Genomic DNA, 21,556 nt, shown 5'->3' with positions numbered 1-21,556 from the left:
ATGTAATCATTTATTAAGCATGTGAGATTACTCAAACATACCAGTTACCTAATCTTTCAAGTGGAAAAAATACTTCATTGGTGATGAAGTAGGGAATGGGAATAAGGGATGAGCAAACCAGAGAAATATTTTAAAAATTCTACTCATGTCTCCAAAAATCTGGGGCTATCCTAATCTCGAAACTTGCCATAGTGGCTGCTAGTTTAGTTGCATGATTACAATGTATTTTCCTTTCTGTTGCATTTTTTAAAAATAAGAGCGTGATTTTATGTTTTTCTGCATAAGCAGAAAAATCCCAAGCCTTCCACATTTAAAGTAGACACTGGAGTAACCATTTTATTATTGCATCCAGATCATCTCTGATGTCTTAATGCTAACTGGTAGGCAGGATACTATAGTGGTGAAGGGTTTGTATTAACACAGACTTGACTTTGAAGCCCATCTCTGCCATTTACTAGCTGCTTAACTGTGTGCAAATTATTTAATCTAAGTTTCATTTGCCTTGGCTAAAATATTGGGATATCTTGCTCTTATAAACCATTTCATGTAGTGCGCAACACTTAATAAGCACTCCAATAAATACTAGTCAGTATTATAAGATTCTTTTCAACATGCTTTTCCTCAAAGAAAAAATATTTTGGTGACGAAAGGTCTGGGAGTGGAGTGAACAATAGCCATGAGACATTTGGAAGCCCCTCTAAATGGCTTCATCACTGTCATAAAAAAGTAGTCTGGTTTGAAACTAGGTAAGAGCCCATACAACCACCTCCGTAGAAAGGAGACAGGGCAAGAAGATACCACCCTGAGGAAGTCAGAGAGCAGTCTACACTGGGAAATGCAAACTAAGTGGCTCAACTGTGCCCTCTGGAAAGTGTTATTAGAAAAACACCACTATGGACTGATACACACACACATTGCTACTGCAAAGCAGGACAAATATTTGAATGTGTTCTTGTTATTACTAATAAGAAGTCCATGAAACTTTCACTGTGCTCCCCATCCTCCAATACCTATTCACTTACAAGTTATAGAACCCACAGACACAAAAAACCAAATCCTTCTCTGTGCATTTTATATCCCCTCCCCCCTACACTGCCCTCTTAATACCTGCACCTGAAAATTAGTACTCGTTGTAACAAGGGATGGAAGTAGGAGGGAATGGCAGGAACTATAAAACAAAATTGCACTGGATAAGCAGAATGAAGGCTATTCTCATAATGTTTAGAGAAAAAGTAAAGCAATGCTTTGAAGAGAGACAGTAACTGAAGACTGAGAAGCAATGCCATAATTCTCTCAAACCTGTTGCTTCTTCTAGTTTTCTGTTCAGCATCATGCAGTTTCTATCTTTTGAGATGCTGCAGGGGAAAAAAGTGCCATTAGAAATTTAGGTCTTGAAACCACACACTTGAGAAAAAAAGTTTTCTACATTTTGAATTTTATAAAGCACTATTTATGTTCCTCCAGAATAGAGCCGGAACAGCTCTAGCAAGTTGACTAATCCCATTGCCAAAGTGCATAGTCAGGCAGGCCAGTTGTTCCAGAAGAAATAGATACTCATCTAAAATGACACCTGTACCTACATTTCTCTGAGTAGCATGTTAGACACAGAGTCTTCTGCATGTCCAAAATTCCATGGTTACTGGTCCCTTTTCTCAATTATAATAGATGATTTAGCTTTGACGAAACGATTAAAGGATATACAAATATTTCTTACATCAGTGACTTAAAACTCTCATATTTAGAAATAAAAATTATGCAGCAATTTGATATGAACCATCCTGCATAAAACAGCCTGTAGTCACCAAATCTTCCAACTAGCCTGTTTACACCACTGAACCCATTATCAGTCTTGTGGGTAACAATTACAAATATAAATCTCCTCTTTACCCTTTTGTTTTACCAACATTTTCTCATTCGATTAGATGCTGAGTACAGTCATATAAACCTCTCAAGAATCATGACCTATAGATAAAAAGCTATTTCTCTGCCTAAATGGACTAGGCCACAGAATAATTTATGCACTAATTCCTTCTCTTTGTACTTAGCAAGTTGTTTTAAATCTCCACAGGTCATGGTGGTTCTATAAATATTTTATATGCATCAATATACATAAATGTTCTTGCCCATGCATACTAAGACAATTTCTAAATAACATCAATTAGATCCAAGACTGGCCTCTCGAGTGACCTGCTAATGCAGACCTTGTGTTTTTGCACATTTGGAAGTGGCCTCAGCTGTTGGTACACTCATCACTGTATCTCTCCAACAGTGTGTTAAGCTTTTCCAGCTGTCCTTTACTTCTCCACCGATGCATGCCTTTTTGCCATTCTTTCATAATTGGTTGTGTGCACGACTTTTATCCCAAATCCTACTGTGTCAAGGAAACTTAATAAACTATAAAAACGTTCTAAGAAAGTGATAGAAGAAAAAAAGAAAAAAGCCTGATTTCTCAAGGGACTTAGCATTATGTAGTCACATGATCTTCAAGATGTATTACTCTATAGAATGAGAGATTTGTTTTATTCTGGGGTCTGTTTCCAACTTATGGTAATAATCATTTAAAAGTTTGCTTTAGTATAGGACATTAGACTAATACTTGCATTCAAGTTCATTTATCCATTGACTTTGAAAATAAATCATACTTATGGAAATTTCTGATGACTCAAGATTATATAGAACATTTCCTTATGTTTCTTTCTTGCTTTAGTCACCATTTCCCAGTAATATTTAAGAAACATGTGTATTTAAAAGCTGTCTGGGGAAAGCCTTCAAAAAATTCCTTTAGTTTTTCAATGCCTATCTTTAGCCTCAATTTTGTGGAAAATCTTATCAATGTGAAGATACAGCAATAGTTTTTCACAAGTTGAAAGACCCCAAGGTTTACTATGCCGAACAGTTCTTATGTGGGATCATTACCGCAATGCTAGTATCACAAAGCAACACCAAGATTCAAAGATGAGGCTACACTGAAGTGTTAACCTGCCATGCAGTGGAAAGGGCAACTCTCTTTTCCAACAACCTATCAAATACCATTTAATAGTAGCGATAATGGTTAGTGAAGGCAGCTTTGCAGTCTTTACAGAATCAAAACTGAACTCAAATGGACAATGTATTTGTTTTTCCTAAGCTGGTTGAATTATCTTGGTTAGTATGATTTAGACAGCTTGGAAACAAAAACACATGAAAAATAAGAGTGATTCCCATAACAAATCAGTTTTTCTGTTGCTTTGAGTTTTGGAAAACAAAGTGATAAAAGTGCTAAAGCAAACAGGGTGCTAAATTTGGGCTCTGGTAGTATGCAGGGACTCTCTCTTTGCACAATCTAACTGGCCTACATCATGTCGTTAGTGCAGCACGTCGCTACAGAACTTTTGGGCACTGGTGTAGATCTAAAGCAACTATCTGGCTCAGAAGCTACTTGCACTTCCTAAACATCTCTGGGCAGCAAGTCCATTATAAGCATGTTCTACAGCACCCAGATACCAACCATGGCTAAAGCAAAGCCACTTAAGTAGAATCATAAGGTCCATTTATTGGTGGCTTGGAAAGAAAGTGATTGAAATAGGGCTATGCTTATATCTACAGCTAAGTTCAGCAGAAAACTTAAAAAAAAAAAAAAAGAAAGAAAAGAAAAATCCCTTACACTTGAATGGTCGAGTGTAGTTTTGAGCTTTAGCTAATACAATCAAGAAAAAGTTTGATCCTTATGCATTCACATCCTTGCTCAATAAACAAACGAAAAACAAAGATGAGTTTCTTCTTATAGAACTAGTTTTCATTCCTAAAAATGGAGATTGAAATGTATTTCTTAATTCTACTTGCTGAGCTTTCTCCTGATCACCAAAATATGCTTATAAACACAAACTCTCCTTTCTGTTCTCTGCCTCCTTAGATTCCCAACCCAGCTTTAAAAAGTTGTTTCTTTTTAGGTCAGACGCTGATTTAAGGAGCTAAATTATACTTTCCCTTAAGACAACTATAGAATTGAGACATGAACACCTTTGTTTTCCCATAGTTAAATGGACATGATAATGCCTTTTCATTTGTTTCTTTCAACATCACAAATACAAGATCCACATTTTATTTTCCTGCCTCTTTTCCAGTACATGGAACCCAGTTAGGATTTCCCCCTCTCTCATCAATAAAGCCAGGAAGCTGGATTTGAAGCATTGTTTGTCCTTGCGGTCCTTGGAAGAACTCCCGGTCTTTAAATTGGCAGTGCAGCTGTTGATCAAAAAATTACTCAGAAAGATTAATATATTCTCAAACTAATATTCTGTCAGACAAGTTGTAAAGACTTATGAAATACTTATGTCTAAGTAAAAACAATGCCTATTTATATCTGTAAGAAACTAACAAAAATAATTTAATGTAGAATGAAAAGCTCAACCTCATTTCAACTCTGTACTAGATGACAGAAGTGCCCTGTAATGACCAAATACTTGGGCAATGTAGGGTGACTGCCACCATTGAGCCAAAATATAATCACATGCATCAGAGTCAGAGGCTGGCTGGCTCCTCAAAGCAAGACAGCTTTTCTGGCTAGAGATGGACACAGAATGTTAGGGGCTTCTTCCAGCACCCAGATGATATGTGAGAAAGGGTGACATTTGCAGCCATACACCTTTCAGAAACAAACTAAATCTGCAGTTCATCCTTAATCTAAGAAAAAGAAAGGAATACAATAGGATTAAGGTACATGAAAAAGAGCAGCTGAACTAGTCAGATTTGGCTTCTACTACTAGTTCTAATTAACCTCGGGCAGGCCCCACAAGCCCTGTGAACATGAGTGACGACCCTCACCTGTGAAATGAGAAAACAGGTTTGGTGACGTCCATGTGCTTCTGTTCTCATATCTCAATGGTCTCCAAACATCTTTCATTTATGAAATAAGTAGTTTAGATTTAAACGACGTACATGCGAGTGGGGACCTATCCTACTCCACTGTCGATCTTAATGTCTACCATTTAGTTCACAATTATTTAAATATGGTGATACTGATGCTTTAAAAATCCTTAGAATTAGGCCTTGATGAAAATCTACACACATCTAGCAATCACTAAGACAAGACAAAATTTAGGTCATGAAATGCCAACCAATTCAATAGTGTTTTGTTCAAGTTCAAGAATGCAATCTGATACTGCTGAAATTCAACTTTTTTTTTTTAAATCCTAAGGTAGATTTTTTTTGTGGTTGTTATTCAGGGACTACTTCAAATTTACTAGAAATACCCCAACACACAAATATCTGATTAAACTGAAACCACCTATAAACTACCATCTGTTATGCTTTACTCAAAATATTTACGTGCTAGTCACATCTTGATTTGCCAATTTTGATAATGGTGTGCATGGCCAATTTAGAGTTACACTGGACTTATGTAACAGTAAATATCAACAGTTAACACAATCTGTGATGCTTTTTTTCTTTTTTAGAAAAACCTATGGCAGACGCATCTGGAGACAAATTTTTCAATAGGCTCCTTATGGCAATGGAGGATGCTACATATCACATACAGAAGTAAAGGCAGTAGCTGCAAAGCATGCTCCCTAGCATATTCATAACGGTGTACTATACCCTTCCCAGAGGCTTCCCTAGAAAGCAAGATTTTTTTTTAATCCACAAATAAATGACCAAGAGATTTTAAAGAATGCTGTGTTTTGGAGGTGAGACATGACAATGTCAATAAATGTAGAAGGTAAAATTTTGCAACTTTTCCATACAATGAAACAGGATTTTTCATTGTACTATAAATAAGCCTTCTCTCCATACTTGTCCTTTAGGAACTCCATTCCTAAAGCAGAGTTATCTCAAGAATCCCCTCTGTTGATTAGATACAAATGTGACGGAAACAATTCTTAGGCACATTTCACTTCTCTTTAAAAAAATTCTTTTAAAAGTTTAATACATTCTTAAGTATTTACAATTGTACAAGAGAAACAACTTTTTAATAGAACATATTATTCTTGAAATGGTTGTTAAATTTGACCAAGGCTCTTAAAAGGAATTTTGCAGCATCCTACACTCTGAATTCCCCAACTCAGTTTAATCTTCAGACACCCACTTGTGCCAGGGTCAGTGAAACAGAAAATTCTATTTATCAAAAACAGTTTCCTGTTTAAAATGAGCACCCTCTTTGATACCACTTATTAAAAGCTACTTATGTCCCATACAAACTGGTATATTTGGCATTTATTGAAACTACCAGTAAACTCCACTATTATTCTTCTTTAGAAAACTTCAACATTTTTGGTATGTGGAAGAGTTCCAAACAGTTTGACCTTGCAATGTGAATGCTCTGTTAACCACAGCAGTGGCTACTAGGGGAGCCGCTGAGCAGCTGTCATGTTTCCCAACAGAACAGGGTGTAACATTCTTCTGCTCACCATGTTTATTTAATGGCACACTCTAACTCTCAGGGCATGCAGTCTACTGAAAACATCAACCATTATCACTGACTGCTGTGTACCCTTTGCTATAAAGTTACTTTCTTAACAATAAACAAATAAAACACACTATTTTATACTATTGGGTCAAATTAATTTTATTATGCTCCATGATGAATTGCCACCAGTGCAACATCCTATTCACTATACATTTCAAAAAAAAAAAAAAAAAATTCACATACTAAACAAAATTTCAGTTGTTTGAAAATGAAATGATTGAAAGTCTTTATGAATTTCATACATACAATATGTGGCTAGCTGAAATTGTCTATCACGTAGCATTTAGATATAAAAAGCCTCATGCTAGTTTGTTAAATGCAAAGGCTACCAGACAACCATATAGCTGGAGAATATACGGAGGCTTTCAGACAACGCACAGGTATAGTGCTGCTCACAGTGCAAGATGGTAGAGGACTGAAACATGCAACCTTACACCTTACTTGGTAAAGCAGATTTAGTCTTCATGCCTGGACTGAACTCCACAGCTGCTGTGTTTCAACCAATAGTAATTTAGACTTTGTGCAACAACAACCAAAGTCTTTTATTTTCTTTAAGAAAAAAAGAATAAATTCAATTACCTTTGGCAAATTATATGTCCATCTTACATGTTTAAAATTGTGCTTCGACTTCAAAGAATGGATACTCTCTGCTAAGACAAGTTCCTGATAAATATTTATTATACCAAAGTTAGCTTGAAAATCTAGAATTCCTTGCCAAAAGTTAAGAGAGATCTTAAATTGGCATTACCTTGAAGACATTTCTAGAAAATTTAAAATGTTTTTATATCGTCAAAAAGAAAAAAAATTAACATTATTTAAAATAATTATAATGTCCCATTTAACTTTTGTACAAATTCCTGATTTTATTGGTTAGTAGTTGTTCAGCCTCATCTGCACCAGATTCATTGAGCTCAAGCCACAACAAAAATGATAGTAGTAGAAAAAGGTTTCTAGCAGCAGAGGGCACTGTTGTTGCAAGAAACAAAAAGTCTAGAATCTTTCCCATGTGCTTAAATTACTCTTGCAAGAAAGATTACATTCTTTGAATAACTTAACTATTTTACTGCACCACTTACTGCTTTCAGCAACAAAACCCTTTTAAATTATTTCTTATGATAACTAGATGCATGATCACTATAGATTATGTAATAAATGGTTAAAATTCAAGCCACATCTTGCAGGTCCAGCCTGTCAAGATCTGCCAATACTAGATTTTGGTCGGTACAATTCTAGATAGCATAATTTTTAGTTGGATATTGTGACTATAGTAATGAAATACATTTGGAACTACATTATGCGTATGACTCAATGTGAGAAAAATATGTGTCTGTATTTAAATCAGATAATTTTCTACCTAAAATTTAAAGTAGGTAGGTATGATAATTAGCATTATAAATATGAAAAAACCACCTTTAGGCAGATTAGTGTATTGCAGCAAGGCAAAGAAACCCTAATTTTAACATACCATTTAGTATACATAACAAATGTGCAGGTTGTAAAGTTTTATCTTTAAAAAGAATCTATCACTCAGTTATGTGTTCCAAGAAATTTGACACTGGGATCACTAATCTTCTTAAAAAAATGTAACCCTTCACTTGCTATTTGACAAAAATTGTCAAAAATTATCAAAATAAATGCATTCGAGATCCTATGTTTCAGTGCATATCTTTGCCAACCAGATTAGATTTTTATAGTTGGTATTTTTGAATACCTCAATCCACACAAAGTACAAAATAAAAATGCTGAAATTCCACACTATTTTAGTACTATTCTAATTTGTACAGCTTTTTAAACCAAATATTGGAGTAACCATAATATGACTTCAGTTCATGTAGAATGAAAAGTACTCCCTAATCCCCCAAACTTCAACTTAAATTTTGCTTCAGAATAATACCAAAAAAATTTTCAAAAATTTTGCCAAAAAGAGCCTGCCACATTTGCTACAGCATCAAAATAACCTCAGTCAATAACAAGTATGTAAGGGCTCCTTATGATTCCAGCCTGCAAATACCACTGCTATCCCAATAACAGGCAGTATTGCTGTAAGAGGTGTGTTACTCATCTTCCCCACTAACATCTCTGTAGTGATTTTATGTAGAGCATATTGCTAAAATTTGAGAAACTGTATCAGTATAGTGATGTCTACAGAACTGTGCAATGTATCAGCTTCAACATTCATATGTAGTGTTGTATTCAAAATAAAGGGGCTAAAGAAACTAAGGTTTGCATCACTTAAAAAAGAATGTAGTGCTATACTAGATTTTTTTTTAAGAAAATTTAGGTACAGAAAAAGTAGGGTATGAAAATAGTGTTTTCCTTCTGGCATTATAAGTAAATTACATTAAGGTTTTTGTCAGTCTCACATATAGTATTTAAACTCCCTTGTTGATGGAATGAAAAATATTCACAAATTAAGTGAGCATCCTGGTGTAAACTTGCACACAATAACAGGGAGTAGCTTTGTAGAGGATTATGACAAACCTTTACAGATTAAATGAGGTATTGCACAGATTAATTAAAAAAAAAAGCAAAAAAGGCAACAAAAATATACAGCAAATTGGTAGAACATTTACATGATAATTTTACAGAATCCACAGAAAGAAAGTAGTGTTTAGTATTTCACCTTAAAAATATATATATATATATATAATATATAGATCAGTCTTCCCACTCATCATCATCCTCAAAATCTTCTTCATCATCTTCATCTTCATCTTCATCTAGAAGAAAATTGAGACACACAATTAATATATAAGCATAAATAAAATGACATTACATAATTCTTGGGTGATTTCTCCAATTACTTAACTCCTGAAACACAGATAATCTGACTCCTAGAAGAATCTAGTTACTAAAATAGTTTAAAGTGAAGCTAAAGAAATATATCTATAGAGTATGATAGTAAACTAAAGATTAAAACAGGGGGCCGGGCACGGTGGCTCACGCCTGTAATCCCAGCACTTTGGGAGGCCGAGGCAGGTGGATCACGAGGTCGAGAGATCAAGGTTTCACCTGGTCAACATGGTGAAACCCCGTCTCTACTAAAAATAAAAAAAATTAGCTGGGCACAGTGGCGAGTGCCTGTAATCCCAGCTACTCAGGAGGCTGAGGCAGGTGAATTGCCTGAACCCAGGGAGGTTGCAGTGAGCTGAGATGGCGCCATTGCACTCCAGCCTGGGTAACAAGAGCGAAACTACGTCTCAAAACAAACAAAACAAACAAACAAAAAAAACAGGACTCAGAAGACAAGGGATCTAATTCCTCAGTATCTATGTGACAAATTTCAACCTGTGTTAATATATAAAATCACATCTGGGTTGACCATTCTGTCTCAAATCCAACTGCCTTCTTGTACTCTTCATGTAGATTCTCAAACTCAAAACTTCTAACTCTTATCTCCTTCTCCAATATTCCTTTCCTGCTCCATCCTGGTCTGCTCCATCTCAATAAATGGCATCACCAACCTGTCACATAATCAGGCCAAAAACCTAGAAATTATTATTACTTCCTCCTTCTTCGCCATCCAATTATCAAGTCTGCTCTCTTTCACTTTTTTCACTACTACTCTCCACACCACCATCACATCCTGCTTGGATTACCGCAAATCTAGAGTCTATTTGCCTCACAGCAAATAGAGTGATAATACTTAAATTCCAAGTTTAAAAACATCATGTTGCTACCCTTCTTTAAGTCCTCCTGTGGCTACCTACCACTGCTATCTGAATGAAATCTGATGTTCACTACCTCTAGAACACCCTACATGATTTGCCCATTATTGTTTCTCTCCCTCCCGCAAGCTTTTCTCTAACGCACTCTCCCTTCAAGTCACTATCTCCATTAAGATGGCCTCCTTTCTGTCCCTTAAACTTACCAAGCTTATTCTGGCTTTAGAGCTTCTGCAGTAGCTATTTCTTCTGTTAAACTAATCTTTTCATCATTTAGAACCCACTCAAAAACTACTTCCTCAGAGAGGCCTTTCCTAACCATCATACATAAAGTACAGCCCTTGCCCACAATCAGTAACTGCGTATCCCATTTTATTTCCTCCTATCACTTACTAATATCTAAAATTATTGTACTTTATTAAGCTCCATGACAGCAGGGACCCTGCCTATCTTATTTTTCACTGTATCCTCAACACCAAAAACAGTGCTACTAATCAGCTGTTCAATAAGTATTTGTTGAAGGAATATTTAGATGTCATTAGATTTTATACACATATTTCTATATTATACAGACTTTCCATATTTAACCTCTTAAATATATATACCTTATAGGACCCATGAAGACCAAGTATATAAAGTGAGACAGCAGCTGAGTAACTGATAATGATAAACAGCCAGTAAGACTATGTGACATATGCGTGGGTTAAATGTACAGAACACAGAAAAAACTTTTTCTTCTATTTTTCTCCATATAAAATTGATTGTCTTAGTATCTGAAAAAGTATTTGAGCTCTAGTATTAAAACTTGAAAATTAACAGAAGCCAAAGAGGGGCAACTTTATCTTCTCTTGGCCCCAAACAAAGTTGTAACTTATTTTTACTTTTTATTTTTTGAGATGACTCTTGTTGCCTAGGCTGGAGTACAATGGTGCAATCTTGGCTCACTGCAACCTCCACCTCCAGGTTCATGTCATTCTCCAGCCTCAGCCTCCCGAGTAGCTGGTATTATAAGCGCCAACCCCCATGTCTGGCTAATTTTTGTATTTTTAGTAGAGACAGCGTTTCAGTATGTTGGCCAGGCTGGTCTTGAACTCCTGACCTCAGATGATCCACCTGCCTAAAGTGTTGGGATTACAGGTGTGAGGCACCATGCCTGGCCTAAGTTTTTACTTTTATAACAATAATTATTTATTATTTATTTATGTCTGATGGTCAGCTCTAAATTGTTAGAGAATTTATTTGGAAAGGAGTTCAACTGACTTCATGTTAACTTCTGTGTTTACTTTTCTAGCAAGAGAAAAAATTTGCTACCAGCTTTGCTAGACATGCTTTACAAAATTTACCTGAATGAAAAGCATCAAAGACACCCAACTATGCTGGTATTTACTGAGTGACAAAAGACAGAAATTTATCAGTTCTATGGTGAAGAGCAGGAAGTAGCTAATAATTCCATCATGAGATACTACTGCAGAAATAATAATAGTCAATAATAGTTAAATAGGTAAAAGCTAATAGCCAACAAGTCTGAAAATAAGTATAAACAATCCTGTATTGTCATTATACTGGCATGACTATTATATATTATTTAAAAAAAAAACTTAATTGTAGGGAAATGTTTAACAGAACTCACAGACACCAGAATAGAATACATTCTTTTTCAGAATCATGTATTTCACAGAAGGCTTACATTCTCTTACCTGGAAAGAATGAAGACCTTTATCTCTTCCTAGCAAGCAACCTTTAAACTAAGCTTGAGATTTTTAGATGTCATTCCTGTGACATAAAAAATTCAGGCGCTTTGCCTCATCTGTGAGGATTAGGGCTAACAATTTAGGTAATTTTCACTGTTTCTAGAGTTTACTAAAGAACACTATACCATAGACATAAGCATAACTTTAAATACTGTGTCTATGTATATCCTACTGACATGCAATCTAGCAATTAAGACCTCTCTTATGACTTCCAGACTCATAACCAAATGCTACTCCATATCTATATTTGAATTAATAGATATCTCAAATTTAATATGTAAAACCAAACTCCTAATCTTCCCTTTCAAACTTTTTCTTCCTAAGTCTCCCTTTTCCAGTTGTTCAAGTCAAAAACCTTGGAGTCATCTTGCACTCCACCCTTTACTTCTACCTTCACTTTCAAACCACAGCAAACCCAGTGATCTCCACATTCAAAATATAACTAATATTCAACCACTTCTTCTTGGTGCTATAAACCTGGTTTAAGCCTCCATCATTTCTTGCTTGGATCATTACTACAGCTCTGCTAAAAACCCTCCAAAGGCTTCCCATCACCTTCAGAATAAAAGCTACCGTCGGGGGTCTCCAAAGCCTTACTACTTACTTGTATTTCAGTCCTTACTACTCTTTCCCTCCCTCCCTTGCAAGCTTCTTGATCTCTTCATTGTATCTCAGCCTCTCAGACTTTATATTTGCTGTTCTTTCCATTGGATACACTTTCCCCGGTTTTCTACATGGTTCACTTCCTGAACTTCTAGTCTTTCAAATGTCACCTCAGTTAGGCTTTATCGTCCCATTTCAAAATGAACTTCCCTCTCAACAGTCTGTAACTCATTTCCCTTTTCTATTAGACTTTTGTCCTTAGTTCATGTCACCACTTAACATACTGTATGTTTTTCTAGTTTGCTTTGTTTATTGCTTGTCTCTCTCTCATTAGACCTAATGCACGTCCATGAAGGCAGAGATTTCTGTTGTTTTGTTAAAGTTTATTATTATTCCACAGTAAATATTTATCTCCATTTCTGTAATGCAGGATAGAAACAAATATGCCTATTCAAGGAAAACACACATTGCTCAAGGGTCTAGACATGCACATCCTTACAGAGAAACAAAGAAAAGGAAGACAACATTTAGTGAGCACCTACTATGTGCTAGGCAATCTGCTGATTAGTGACATACTATTTAATTCTCACATCTATCATGTGCTTTGTGAATTCTCTCAATGTAACAAATGAGAAACTGAGGCTCACAGAGATTAAATAAATCTAGTAAGATCTGACTCTAGCACATCATGTTGGAAAAGCTATTTTGCAAACCGCAAACACTCCAATCAGCAAAGCCCATATCCTTGTTCTTTCTTTAAAGCAATATTCATTTCTATGATGGTATGTGTATGTTTAGTAATAACCTCAAAATAGGTACTGGTTTATTCAAATAACCGTTTAGAAAATGATAAAGGTTTAAGAAAAGTTAGTATTCTTTAGCAAACTCTAGAAACAGTGAAAATTATAAATTCTTAGCTCTAATCCTCACAGATGAGGTAAAGCGCCTGAATTTTTTATGTCATAGTAATATCACAGGAATGAAATCTAAAAATCTCAAATTCTGTTTAGCAGTGGTTTGGTAGAAAGTTTTTGAGCATTTCCTGATACAGGAAACAAAAGTGTCAATTTTCCCAAAGCTATTCTTTCAATTTATGGCTATGGCTGTGTCAAGTTTCAGACAGACTAGTCAAAGAGGCAACAACTTTTAAGATACACCCTAGACTCCACATCAGTAGTTACTCTATTAGCAGAAAGCTAGCAAAGACAGTCATAAAATTAAAAAAAAAATTGAACTTCAAACATTTGAATTTATTAAATACACATGTGCACACACACACTCTCTCTCTCTCTCTCTCTCTCTCTCTCTACCTGAAGAATGAATGGCTTTGCTCCTTTTCTGCATCACTTCCATTAATGCACCCACAATTCCTGAAGTGGGTGCAGGTGTTGGTGGTGTAGACTCTTGGCCATCAGACACCTTGGAAAATAAAGTTAGCAAAACTCAGTAATAAATCTTCGGCAAAGAATCTTTGTCTCCAGAAAGTCTTACTTTCTTAGAATCACTTTTTATCGTAAAAGACAAAAAGATATCAAACTAGCAAGCCCAGGACAAGATTAATTAAATTAACAAGAAACAAACTGCTGCCTTAAAGATATTCTTCAAAAATATTTCCTTTGCATCTTAATGTATAAGCCAACAATGCATTTCCAAATCTATGTTTATATTTAGATAACAAACCATTTCCTGAATAATACTTGCTGGGTTACCTCTGTTTATTACAGCACATAAAGACTTAGATGATCAACTTTAAAGCTATTATCAAGGGAATTCATTTTAGAGAGGGTACTATTTATTTAGACTCCAGAGTTATTATGTAGAAAGAACACTAGAGATACTGAAAAACAACTGTAGAAACTTATGTTTGCCTACAAAAAAATCAGCTTTATACCTTTACGTTATACTTATACCTTCAAAATGAACCTCTTTTCTCATAGTATGTAATTCCTTTTTAGGAGATGAATTGAACAGCTTTCAAAATATATCTGCCTCACTAGGCAACTAACGGTCCCTAACTTACTGTGCCAAAGTACATTCAAGAAAAAAGAATTATTACAGATGAAACAGCAGAGCTGTAACTAAATGATTATCTATGTTTTATATGTTTTTATATATATTAAAAATTTTTTATATATATTTGAAATTCTTAATCATTTCTCAAAGACAATTCAACTTTTCATTTTGATCTGTACAACTCTTCCTCGAATACTCCTTGTTCTTTTTGGACTAAACACCTTTTTTTAAAAAAATTCAAAGTGGCTCCCCCTAAGATACAGATTCTCTATACTTAGTATTTTGGCTTTAAAGACTATGTATTAACTATTTCTCATACAGAAGTACCACAAATGAAAAAGATAACAGTTCAGAGTTTTGTATTTCTGCACAAGGCTCTTGAAGCACAACAGCAATAGGGACATTTAGACTACCTTTAAGCAATGGGATAATGTAAAGCAAATAGCACACATCAGAGGTGAGCACACTCTAATCAAACATATTTTTTGAAGTACTTACTTGAACAAGGTACTATTTGAGGTCTGAAACCAGGGAATTTAAAACATATGTGAGTACTTTATACTTCCTACTAGCTCTTTAATCTATGTTTTATGTTAATCATATTCATCACAGAATAAATTGATGACTTACTTAAAGAAAACATAGCCACATAAATTTCAACCACAAAATGATCTTTATAAAAAAATAATTATGAACTCAGATTACATGTATATCATGCCAATAGTTCACTGATTATGCACTCTATGGTTGCATTAAATGCAATCAAAAGGAAAGTGATTATTTAGGATAAAAACGGCCCCCTATCCAATATGTAGAATAGAAAATATTTTTCTTTCTAAAAGATATTAACAGGTTTTTTTGGGGGGAAAGAAAGCAAGCTTTGGGATTGGAGAAAGTAAATAGAAAATTTAACCTTAACTTTTCAAAGTAAGTGAAGATACAACTTTATTCATTAAAAATTTTAAATCACCTTATTATAGCTAAATGAGCGAAAGAAACAAAAGTTGGTTATAAAAAGGAAACAGAAAAGGGAAAACAAAAAGTGGGAGACATAGGAATGAGAGTGACATAGGAACTAGCACAGATTCCAAGGTAAAAGCTGGGCTGTGGTCATTTTTTTTTTTTTTTTTGAGACTGAGTCTTACTCTGTCACCCAGGTTGGAGTGCAGTGGCATGATCTTGGCTCACTGCAACCTCCACCTCCCGGGTTCAAGCGATTCTCTTGCCTCAGCCTCCCAAGTAGGTGGGACTACATGCATGTGCTACCATGCCCAGCTAATTTTTTGTATTTTTAGTAGGGATGGGGTTTCACCATGTTAGCCAGGGTGGTCTTGATCTCCTGACCTTGTGATAGGCCCGCCTCAGCCTCCCAAAGTGCTGGGATTACAGGCATAAGCCACCGGACCCAGCTGGCTGTGGTCACTTTGACATTAATTCTCCCCACTAACCACTCTTTAAAGTTCATCAACTGCTTCTGAGAGACCTTTAGTCTGATCAAAATGGGGAAAGAGAACAGAGATGATTGTTTATAGATTTATTTAACTGTCATCCTGAATACATGCAAAGAAAAGATCTAAATATATTTTAAAGATCAGAGTCTTCTTAAATCTATGCTAATGTTTACATGTTTTCGTTCAATTAGTGTGTTTCCTATCTATCACTCTCCTTTTAGACAAAGCTTCTTAGATCTAGAAAGTTACCTTAATCCCTACACTGGAAAATAATTTTCTATTAAAACGTCCTCTGTCGTCTCTGTTTACTTCACAGAAAAGTCTATCGTCCATGACCTGCCTGAAGTCCTGGAGAACAGTTATAAAAGACTCCAAAGTAAGTATGTAAATGTAGACAGGTTAGGCTATGGGATGGGACGGAGTCAGCAAACTGGAGCCCATGGGACAAATCCAGCCTGTTCTTTGACTTTTTTTTTTTTAACAATCTAAAAACTAAGATTGAATTTACATTTTAAAATGGTTCAAAGAAAATAAAAAGAGTACTTTTTATATGTGAAAGTTATATAAAATTCAAATTTCAGTATCCAAATACAGTTTTATAGAACACAAGCATGTCCATTCATTTAGGTACTGGCTGTAATGCTTCTGTAGTAAAAAGGCAGAGTGGTCATGACAAGAGGCCATATTGTCTATATAAACCTAAAGTTTTACTACCTGATCCTTTACAGAAAAATGTTTGCTGAACTCTAGAAGATTAAATGACCTGTAAAATTAAATGGTTATCTCATCCAAATCAGATAATCCTAAATTTATTTGCCATCACTGTCAGAAATTCTACTAAAACTCTTTCAATTTTTGTGAGTCTGATTCTCTACTAATCTAAATTTTAGAACATGAAAACTTCAGAACATGATCACTAGTTTAGGTTTCCTAAAGTGATTGCAACTGGTTTCAAGTAGGGCTATTTTTAATTCTCAGAGCTTAATAAGGATTTTTCATTAAAGTACCTTTTATTAGAAAGTAAAGTCTAGAACAATGAATTGCAAACATACAATAAAATTCCATTTTTATGAAGTTCCAGAATAGGAAAAACTAATCTATATTTAGATCGGTGATTGTTTATGGAAAAATTAACTGAGAAGAGGCATGAGAAAACCTTCTGGGGTGATAGAAATGTCCTATATTTGGATTTAGAGATATGGCTTACATGGTTATAGAGATGTATCAAAGCTGAACTAAAAATTTATGCATGTTATTGCATGTAAAAATATTTTCAAATTTATAGTGATAAGAATAAATTAGCAAGAGAAAAATAAAGTATAAACTTTCAAAAATGTCTTTCAATAAACTACTTTAAAATTCCATTATCACAGATGATCTTAAAAAAAAAAAAAAAGCTTACTTACAGACTTTAGTTGGATACCCTGTCGTATCTGGTCTAACAGTGCATCTCGTCCAGAGCAGGACACTGGCCGACTGTTCTGCTCCACTTTTTTTAGCTGAGCACCCTCTCTAATTTGATCTAAAAGAGCTGCTTTGTTTCCTGCAGTAGTTGGAACCTGATGGTCCCCGTCAGAAGACAGACCAAGGCCAGCGAGGGGCGGTGGCCCAGGCGGAGGTGGAGGTGGAGGTGGTGGGGGTGGTGCCACTGGCCCTACCCCCAACACAGATGGAGGTGGTGGTGGAGGCCCTGAAGGTGCTGAGGAGGGAAGGGCTGGAGGTGGAGGAGGGTACATCCTATTTGGTGGTGGTGGAGGGACTGCTACACTTGGCCTGGAAGGAGGCGGTGGTGGAGGTGCAGCTGTGGGAGCTCTTGAAGGTGGTGGAGGAGGAGCGCCTCTTCCCCTGGCAGGAGGAGGAGGAGGACCTGAGTTGTGTGGAGGGGGAGGGGGAGGCGGTGGCCCTCCCCTTGATGGTGGTGGCGGTGGTGGAGCTGAAATGCAAACAGAAAAAAAGAAGACATGTATTTTTCTTCTCTCAAAAACCACACTGAAAAGCAATTCATTTTTAACATGTATAAAAACCAAATAATATCATAAAAGGGCCTCATCTTCACATTTTATTTTACAAAGATACCTGAGCACAGATGATCTCACAATTTCGTTTGAGAATTGTCAGCCTAAAGATCACTTTCTTATTGTTGCTTAAAAATAATATGAGCTAAAACAGAACAGTTTACTTTTTAGGAATCAGTATTAGTTCTGAAGGAGAATAAACACTTTCTACTTTACAAACTTACAATGAAAATACACCAATGAAATTAAACATTTTGTTAATCAGCATTATTTTGCATTTTAATAAAAATAAATGAATACCACCCTCTTTAAAAAGAATCAAGTACACTTAGTTTTTATTAAATAAAATCAATTCATTTAGAATTACATAGTGTAGCATAACTTAATAGCATTCATTCACATTAATCTGAGCTAAAGCCCAAATATAATACTTTTCTTTCAAAATGTAAGCGTTTGTCATCTAATTTACATTTGTACTTTTATAGTATAATGTCTAAAAATAGTCTGCAATTCTAGTAATGGCACTATGGGAGGCTGGTTGCTTGGCTGAAATGCTTAATTGCTTATTCAAGAGACATGAACAGATAATTAACAAATTAACTGAGAATTTCTATATACTGCAAAATTAAAGTTATCAACAAAAATTACTATTATTCTAGTAGTAATGATATTAGCATTCTTAGCCTACATAAGTGGAAATGTTAAGATAGAATAGGAAAACAAACTTGGCTGAGTGTGGTGGCTCATGGCTGTAATCCCAGTACTTTGGGAGGCCAAAGCAGGAGGATCACTTGAGACCAAGACTTTGAGACCAGCCTGGCAAACCGGGCAAAACTCTGTTTCTATTAAAAATATAATAATTAGTGGGGTGTGTGGTAGTGCATGTACCTATAATACCAGATACTTAGGTGCTGAAGCGTGAGAATCACCTGAAACCAGGAGGTGGCGGTTACAGTGAGCCAAGATGGCACAACTGTACTCCAGCCTGGATGACAGAGCAAGACGGTGTCTCCAAAGAAAAAAAAAAAAAACACCACAGTATTTGGAGATAGATTTTTTGCAAAGTAAATTAGCATCATGCTAGTTTCAGTGGAACTAGCACTGTGTTTCCACAATACCAATTACGATCTTATGCTCATTTACGTATTGGTTTCCATATGAGACTCTTAAGATTTTTTATGACAGAAACCTTATCTTTACATCTAAATATCCTGAGACCAGTACTGGCATAATAATGTTTACAAAATATATGAGTCAATCAATGAATCAAAGATTAAATGAACATTGGCAGGGAAAAAGACACAAGTAAACCAAATGCCTAATTTAAAATGAGTTAAGTTTTTTAGAAGAATGTTTTAACTAGAGCTTTTACTCAACTACAGTATTGTGAGTATGCAAAAAGAAGAAAAGAAAGCAGTCCTAAATGAATAAGGTAGGAAAAAGATGACTGTTATATTGGAAAATTTAGAGTATTTTATCTGCATTTTACTGTGATAATTATTAAGACAAAACTAAAACGTAAGGTACTTCAAAAGATATCAAATCTTAAAAGGTTGTAAATTGTGCTCTCAGATACACAAGAAAATTTTATACTTTATCCAAGAAAAAGAATTTGTATTTCAAAATTAATATTTATATTATTTATATTCTGAAAATGTTTATATTACTAATTAGAAAGTAATTATATTTAAATTACTACTTCTGAATTACAATGAAATCTGGTGGTTTACAGTATTCCTTAAGTAAAACATTTAGGCAACTGTAAGTTTTTACTTTAAAATAGAAAAGCTGGAAGATTTTGTATGGATTTTTATAAGTACTTAATAAGCAAAACCTTACAAATTTTTTTAGTTTTAATAAAATAATGTTAAGATATAGTATGATGGGCCAAATCAGTTTTTCATAAACTTAAACATTCTGCTCAAGGAAGGGTTCATATATATATGAATGTACCTGTTTTCCATGAAACCAACCTCAAAAGATTAAAACAAAACCAAACAGAATGCTGATAGAAATATGTTACCTTGCCTTCGTAGTTCATTTTTAACAGCTTCAACGCCTCCTGTTTTTTCAATAAAGTCATATATAACTTTTGATGTTTCTCTGTCTTTAAGTTGTGCCTCTGAGATTCCACACATATCGAAAAGATTCTTCAATTCTGGATCCAAATTATTCAACTACAAAAGAAGATAACTGCTAACTATAAAAATATATCTCAATTTAAAAAAAAAACCTAATTTTAAGGCTCATCTGTGTCCTTATGAAATTATTTTACCTTTATAAACTTTTAACATGATTACTTACATGCTAACTAAAAGATCTTATTTAAAAAAACTGAACAGATAGATTTCCTATTTTGTTCTTTTTTGTTCCTCGCCTTCAAAAAAAAGGCATGTCATTTAGATTTCTATTAGTCTATTCATAATTCAGACATCTCCAATGCTCATCTATTCTACCTTGTCCTAAGTATGTAAAATTAGGAATAAACACAAAAAAAGTAAATTAATTAGAAAATCTGAGAGCAAGGATCTTCCTGTAATTCCAAGCATCTTGCACAATGCCCAGCACAAAGAGGTGCTCAGTATGTTTGTAGAGTTAACATTGTAGCTATAACAAAAATAACCAAGAGGATTTTTTACTCCAATCACAAAACAAATTTCTCTTTAAAATAATTTATCCAAACTGATTAATTTTTGCCAGCAGTTTCACAGCTCTATAAAGCAATGGCAAAACTGCCAAAAAGAATAGGAGAATGAAAAAAATCTAGGTAATTCAACAACTGAATACTCAGAATTTGATTGTACTCCTTTCTAGCAATTTGGCATACATTCCCCTGAAATTATTACTTAGCAGAAATGATTTTCTTCTCTTGGCTTTCAAAGCACAAGGATTTTATTTATACAGTGTATAAAGCCAAGGTACACAAAACCTTGGTCCAAGTCTTTATAGAGACTTAGCCATGAATGACATAACAATAATATGGGTTTAAACCTCAGTTGTATATATACACAAAACACACGCACATTCAAATAGATACTAGAAAACCCCAAAACGAATAATAAAAATAAAAATCTAGGCCAATATAGCTCCATATATTTAGAGTTATAATGTATATGACTTGAAAACATACTTACATCAAAGCCTGTATTTGGATCCCAACCAACATGTCCAATGTGCCTAAAGTAGAAAATAGAAAAAAATAGAAAACTAAATTCACAAAGGGCATTATAAACACAATATATATGAAATTCAATCTATATTTGGCTTTGAAGTTTTGGCCTGAACTAATAGTTCTCACAAACATAACCATATTATGATAAAAACTATTATATACAAAAAGTCAGAAGAACAGGATTCTAGCCCTGACTCTGCTACTAATTGAAACTTAAAAATTTTTTTTTTTTTTTGGAGACAGAGTTTCCCTCTTGTTACCCAGGCTGGAGTGCAATAGCGTGATCTCGGCGCACCGAAACCTCCGCCTCCTGGGTTCAAGCAATTCTCCTGCCTCAGCCTCCCAAGTAGCTGAGACTACAGGCGCGCACCACCATGCCCAGCTAATTTTTGTATTTTTAGTAGAGATGGGGTTTCACCTTGTTGACCCGGATGGTCTTGA

The 21,556-nt window shown here is 34.9% G+C and overlaps 1 protein-coding gene across 1 annotated transcript in view; it reads right to left on the bottom strand.

The window, feature by feature from the left end:
* Window positions 1–6,518: 6,518 nt before the first annotated feature.
* WASL (WASP like actin nucleation promoting factor) overlaps window positions 6,519–21,556 on the bottom strand; it is a 64,905-nt gene continuing 49,867 nt past the window's right edge. Inside the window, exons 7-11 of the mRNA XM_035254852.3 lie at window positions 21,078–21,120; window positions 19,967–20,120; window positions 17,335–17,861; window positions 13,775–13,883; window positions 6,519–9,165 (exon numbers count right to left, since the gene is read on the bottom strand). Of these exons, the coding sequence (XP_035110743.1) occupies window positions 9,104–9,165; window positions 13,775–13,883; window positions 17,335–17,861; window positions 19,967–20,120; window positions 21,078–21,120 (895 nt within the window). The 3' untranslated portion in view covers window positions 6,519–9,103. The remainder of the gene's footprint in view (window positions 9,166–13,774; window positions 13,884–17,334; window positions 17,862–19,966; window positions 20,121–21,077; window positions 21,121–21,556) is intronic.

This window comes from Callithrix jacchus, chromosome 11, assembly GCF_049354715.1.
Source record: "Callithrix jacchus isolate 240 chromosome 11, calJac240_pri, whole genome shotgun sequence".
Taxonomy (NCBI): Eukaryota; Metazoa; Chordata; class Mammalia; order Primates; family Cebidae; genus Callithrix; species Callithrix jacchus.
The sequence above is the reverse complement of the archived record's forward strand: the minus strand, read 5'-3'. Positions and strand labels throughout refer to the sequence as shown.